We start from the raw sequence: 6180 nt of genomic DNA on the forward strand, positions 1-6180 counted from the left end.
AGAATGCCCAACCTAGGGGAAAAAACAACACCTGAAATGAATGACTGCCCCAGAACAAGATGCAACACAGAAGAGACAGTGTGTTGTAATGAAGAGAGGGGAGAAGAAAGGGACATACTTATTATGTGCCAGGCACTATGCTAAGCACTTTAGAAATACTATCTCACCTGATCCTAACAACAACCTAGAATCTAGGTGCTATTATTTTACAGTTGAGAAAACTGAGGCAGACGTACATGAAGTGAACTGCTCAAGGACACACAGGGATGACAATGACCTCAATAATATAAAGGAAAAAACCCTAGAGGACATCCAAGCTCAGATCAATGTACTGACCAATGTTGATGACAGAACAGATGATGAAACATAGTTTACGGCAGGTGATTAATAACCGCTCATTGATTGATTGATTGATATGTCTTTCTAAGTAGAGAAGTGGTAGGCCACAGGTATAGAATGCGGCATCTGTCATTGGCTACAATCATTGTTTTGACTGGCTGTGCTTAACTATATTTTTTTCTTACAAAAGTGAATTTTATTGGAAAAGGGTACTGGGAAATGATACTGACTATTCTTAGACATCAACAATTTTTTTAATAAATTTTTTAAAAAATAAAGAGTATTAGACCTGCCATCAGGAGACCTGGGTTTGAATTCTAGCTCCTATACTTATTGGGAAAGCCACTTACCTATGCATAAAATGAGGATAATAATTCTTGTTTTCCTATCTCCCAGGGGTTTTGTGAAGAAAGTGTTTTGTAAATTTTAAAGTACTATTTAAATAGGAGTGTTTTTTTAATATCAAGATAGACTACATCAAGGGGAGTTGTAAGGCCAGCCTGAGATATGAAAGTTAGCTGTTGCTGAGCCAGTGGAAGGCCAGGGTGGAGAGAGAGATTCCTCTGCTTCCTCAACAGATCATTCATTTATTCATTCATTCAACAACCACTTGTTAAACACCTTCTACTCTACATGCAAAGCAATGGAGCTAGGACTGGGAAAAATAAAAAAGATACTTAAGGTATGAACTCTGCCTTCATGAGGCTTACAATGCATTAAGGCACAGAATCAGCCAATAAGCATTTATTAAGTGCCTACTGTGTTCCAGGAACTATGCTAAACAAGAGAAAAGACAATTCCTGTACTTGGGAAGCTTACGCTCTAGAACCACAAAATGATAGAACCTTAGAATTGGGAAATTGTTTTGAAGGCTGATCCATCTCTCTACCCAGTCCAGGAATGCCCTTCATGACATCCCTGACAGGAAGTCGATCATTTCTTCCTGGGTGTTAGACAGCTCTCATTGTTCTGTTAGAAAGGTCTTCCTTATACAGGGCCAAAAATCTGCCTCTGTGAAAATTCCATTGATTGATCCTGGCTTGGCCCTCCAGAGCCGTGTACAAAAGACCATTATAAAAGCCTATTACTTCTTCCACCTGGTAAACGACACAAGATCACTAACAATGCAAAGCAGAACATGCTAAGTACCTGTGAGGCAAAGATAACATGTGATAAGGGATATGGCTTACATGCTTTTTAAGGTCCCTTCCAGCTTTCAATCCTATAAAAATGAAACCTATGAGTTGTTCTACAGTTCAGAGGTGAGGAGTGATTCCTGCTAACTGGAAAAGAATGAGGGCTTTGAGGAAAAGGTGAGATTTAAGGGACCTTGCTTTCTGTCATTCCCGAGCTTACAAACTTCCAATCACCACCCTCACATCGCAGCCAGAACTGTTCCTGGTGACCCCTTGAAGGAGGGATCCCCCTGATCAAGAAGAGAAGCAAGGTGGCTTCAGGCTGGCTAGACAGTGGACCAGAGTAAGTGGGATAATCAGCTCCCAGTGGCTCCTGACGCATGTAAAAATAGGTAAAGGTGACATGGCTGAGACTTCGTGCCCAAATACCAGCTCTAGCCCAAATAAGCTGTGCCCCTCAGCAAGGAGCCTTCCTTCTCCCAGTTCTGGCACCATGACTCCCTCAGACAAGAGACAGTGAAGGATGTCAAGGCCATTCTGAAAAAAAATAAAGTGGGAGCTAGAAACCGTTTGTCCCTCTAGATTCCATGACTATTCTGTCCCCATACAGACAGACATTAGCTAGCTCCCTCCCCCAGAACTTAACAAGAAGTTATGGGGTTTATATTCTAACAAAAGGGGGTTGGGTTAGACCCAAGGAAGAACTTTCTGGCAATGAAGTCTTATGAGTCACGTCATAAAACTGAAGAGCTGAGGGAGACTTGAGGGTTTATCTTTTTCAACTCTATATTTCAAATGAGGAAACTGAGGCTCAGACAGGGCAGGTGACTTGCCCAAGGTCATGCAGCTTTTAAGAAACACAAAGCTTGTAGAGTCTCCTTCCTTAGGCTGTGGTCTTTTCAGCCAGGACAGAATCTCAGGAGATTGGGATATTTACATGAGCTTCTGTTGGTGAACAGAGGTGTGGGTGAGATGACCTTTCAAGGTCCCTTCCAAGCAAAGCCCACCCCCTCTCCTCTCTGTCTTGCTGCTTCAGGGACCCGGGGTGGGGGGGGGGGCAGGCTGCCTGGCTAGGCATAATTGAAAGGAGCAGATGAGGAAAGAATGCTGTGCAGCCTCCCGCCTCCCCTGCCCCACAGGGGCTTCAGAGAAACGAAAACTAATCAAATTACACCCAACGGCCTCCCTCCCCGTGCACAGGAGCCACTGGACCTGCTTGGGGCAGGCTGGCCTGGGGTAGGGGACAGGGGGGGCCGAAAGTGAGGGGGGGAGAGAGGGAAGGGGGATTCACATCTAATCCACTGTAAATGTCTTGATGTGCAGCAACAGCTTAGAGGGAGGCTCAGGTTTCCAAGGGGTCGGCTATATTTATCTCTGATTCCATGCCAGCGGGAAGGGTTTAAATGGCACCCGGCAGTTGGTGTGAGGGGTTTGAGGGGTTGCAGGAGGCCGGGGGCTGGTGGCAAGAGCAAACATCTCCCGACCCCATGGAGCTCTATGAGACTTCTCCCTACTTCTACCCCGAGCCCCGCTTCTATGAAACTGAAAACTACCTGCCTGTCCGGCTCCCGGGCTTCGAGCCCCCGAGCTATGAGCGGGCTGACCTTGGCCTGGGCCCTGACTGCCGGGTACCCCTGGAGGACAAGGGCTCAGGTTCCGCAGAACACTGCCCAGGCCAGTGCCTGCCATGGGCCTGTAAGGTGTGCAAGCGGAAGACAGTGTCCGTGGACCGAAGGCGGGCAGCGACCCTGAGGGAGAAGCGAAGGCTCAAGAAGGTCAATGAGGCCTTTGAGGCCCTTAAGAGGAGCACCCTGCTCAATCCCAACCAGCGGCTGCCCAAGGTGGAGATCCTGCGTAGCGCCATTCAATACATCGAGCGTCTCCAGACGCTGCTCAGCTCCCTCAATCAGGAGGAGCGGGACCTGGCCTGCTACCGCACAGCGGGACCCCAGCCAGGGGTAAGTGGCAGCTTCTGCCTCCCCTTCCAAGACTCTGATGCATGTGGGCGGACTTGATTTCCAAAAGCAGGGCTGGGGCATTTTGCAATAGGAGGGAGGGAAGTCAGGTAGCAAGGACAGGGAGGAAGATGCTTCCAACTAGGCATTATGGTTCTGGACGCATTCCCCACCCCCTCCTATTTTTAGTCAGAGTGGGCTGGGGAGGGGGTGCTGAAATGGCTCAAGAGGCCCCCATGGGGCAGATCTAGGGTTGGGGGGAAGAAGAATTGGATGGAATGACCTAGGGTCTAAGTGGGTCAGCCCCAGACCAGGGTTTAAAGGCAGGAAGGCATTCCAAATGGATGTGAGGAAAAACTTTGGCAGAAAGAGCCTGAAAGAGTGACTGGGAGTGGGAACTGAGTTTGCCTGGTGGAGATGAAGCCAAGCATATTGGTTTGAGCATCTAACAGGGGATTGTGGTGTCAGCAATCTGTGACAAGCCCATGGGGCTCAGGACAGCTCTGCCCAGCCCAGAGAGTGAGGAGGACCAGGAGATTACTGCTGAGCAGAGAGAAAACTCCCCCAGCTCTCCAGGGAGGGGGGGTCCTGTTTTGCAGGGCAGGAAGAGGAAGGGCCCTCTCTCCCCATGGCAAATTCCTGCCCTCTAGGAGAGTCAGAAACACAGGGATGTCGACTGGGATCAGCACACTGACACCAAAGCCATAAGGACAGAGTGATGGGAGCCACGGGAAGGGCGCTGACTGGAGACACCTACAATGAGAAGTCCAGTGTCCTGGGCTCCCCGACAAGCAGAGGCGGTCTTTGCAGTGACCTTTAGGAAGAGGTTAGGAGAGCCCGAACTCGTCACTGGGACCCGAGACAGCTACCTGGGCTTAGAGATCCTTGGAGCCAGATTTAGGTAGTTGGTAGTGTCTCCTACAGATGGGATTCTGCAGCCCAAGCCATGGACGTGGGATTTTAGTTCTGGTTCTCCTGGGGTAGTAAAAAGGGAGAACCCTTGGAGAACTGGAGTGTTTTCTATCGTTGGGACCCCCGCACCATGTCCCCCACCCTGTCTAACAGGTGCCCAGTGAATGCGGCTCCCACAGCGCCTCCTGCAGTCCTGAGTGGGGTACCACACTGGAGTTCAGCAGCAACCCTGGGGGTAAGTTCTGAGTTACCCAATCTCACCCTAAAGCCCCTGCTCTCCCCTGCTAGAGGCTGCAGTTTCCATCACGCTTTTTGTATCTCCACTCTATTCCCTCTGTCCCTCTGCCTACAGTCCCCCCTGCTCCCAGACTGGTCAGAGGAGATATTTGTGTCCTTTCATCCCCTCCTCTCCTGGCCTACCTCACTCTCGCCCACTAGTCTTTGGACCTTCCCCAAGGCAAAAAGTGTACTTGCCCTAGGGGTCCCTGGGAATTGCTAAATCAAGCCTAACTGGACTGCGTATTCACATATACACACATTCACATTAACACATGGAGATTGCACATTTAGGGCAAGGACTACTGGGGTCTACTTACACTTATCTCAAATATCCCATCTTATTCCATTACTTCCCTTTTCTGGGCTCCAAAGCTCATTCTGCCCCCAGCCTACAGCTCATATTGTACCTTCTCTTCCCCACCCCAGACCATCTGCTCCCAGATGACGCCTCCGATGCCCACAACCTGCACTCCCTCACATCCATTGTGGACAGCATCACAGTGGAAGATGTTTCTGCAGCCTTCCCAGATGAAGCCATGCCAAACTGAAGCTGGCTATGAGGTGGGGGTGGCTTTCCAAGGGGGCCAGGGCTACAGATACCACTGCCTCCAAAGCAGGGATTTCACAGCCTTGGATGTTCCAATGCCTGGAGGTCACCCACTGGAGCTACCAAGTCTCACAGACTTTCCCATATCTCTAAAAGGTTGGATTACAGCCTTTAAAGAGAGGGCTCTTCCCCATTCAGCTGGGTTTTTTCAGCTCCCTTCCCTCCAGGGAGAGAAATCATGGAATACTGGTGGCCCCTCCTGCATGTCAACCTGGGCTAGCAGCTGACCCTTTCCAAAATGCCCCTCTGTCTTACCCCCCCCACCCAAAAAAAAAAAACATTGAGTGATAGGGATAGGAGCCTGGGCAGTGTGGCCCATATGCTCTCATCTCTCCCTGATTCCAGTGGCTGGGCTGGGCCCAACCTCAATAGGGGAAATGCTCTATCCAGGTATGCCTGGGGGCCAAGCAGTGTTGTGTTGTTTTGCTTTGTTTTGTTTTTATAAAGTGGACATTTGACCAATGTCTCCTTGAGCCAAAGTCAGGGGCTCCTGGGAGTAAGGTTACAAGAGGCTGGGGGGGAGGGGGAAATGGCAGTGGGGATCTTGAGGGTTGTTGGTTTCTTTTTTTTTTTTTTACTAAGCCTTGTGTGGTTTTGCCATTGTTTTGTAATTTTTTTTGCTAACTTATTTAGATTTCCTTTTTTTTAAAAAATAAAAATGAATAAAAATCTAGGTGTTTGAAGAACCATGGGGGAAGGAAGAGTGGAGAGGATACCAATAGCCCCCATTCCTCTTCCCCTTTCTGCTCAGAAAACTGGCCACATTCCCATGGGCAGGGTTTCCAGCAAGAGGATAGGGAAGGGAGGGTTAGGAAGGAGTTTGGGGGAAGGAGCAAGATGGAGATACTCTGGCCACTGCTGTCATTCCACTCTCCCTGGGAAAGCCTGGAAAAGGTTTCAGATAAAACAATGAAGGGCACAAGAGTGTGAACCTGACAAATATTCTATTCCA

At 49.2% G+C, this 6180-nt stretch overlaps 1 protein-coding gene across 1 annotated transcript; it reads left to right on the forward strand.

The window, feature by feature from the left end:
- The first annotated feature begins 2891 nt into the window (after window positions 1-2891).
- Window positions 2892-5260, forward strand: MYOG (myogenin). The gene is made up of 3 exons (XM_021003152.2): window positions 2892-3433; window positions 4496-4577; window positions 5048-5260. Exons 1-3 carry the CDS (start codon window positions 2963-2965, stop codon window positions 5167-5169), a joined length of 675 nt encoding a protein of 224 aa, XP_020858811.1. The 5' UTR covers window positions 2892-2962; the 3' UTR covers window positions 5170-5260.
- The last annotated feature ends 920 nt before the right edge of the window (window positions 5261-6180 follow it).

The sequence above is a fragment of the Phascolarctos cinereus genome, unplaced genomic scaffold (genome assembly GCF_003287225.1).
Source record: "Phascolarctos cinereus isolate Bilbo 61053 unplaced genomic scaffold, phaCin_HiC Scaffold_5;HRSCAF=322, whole genome shotgun sequence".
NCBI lineage: Eukaryota > Metazoa > Chordata > Mammalia > Diprotodontia > Phascolarctidae > Phascolarctos > Phascolarctos cinereus.

Coding starts and splice junctions, on each gene's coding strand:
- MYOG (XM_021003152.2), top strand. CDS start 2,963: ATGGAGCTCTATGAGACTTCTCCCTACTTCTACCCCGAGCCCCGCTTC. Junction 3,434..4,495: donor CAGCGGGACCCCAGCCAGGG/GTAAGTGGCAGC, acceptor CCTGTCTAACAG/GTGCCCAGTGAATGCGGCTC. Junction 4,578..5,047: donor GTTCAGCAGCAACCCTGGGG/GTAAGTTCTGAG, acceptor TCCCCACCCCAG/ACCATCTGCTCCCAGATGAC.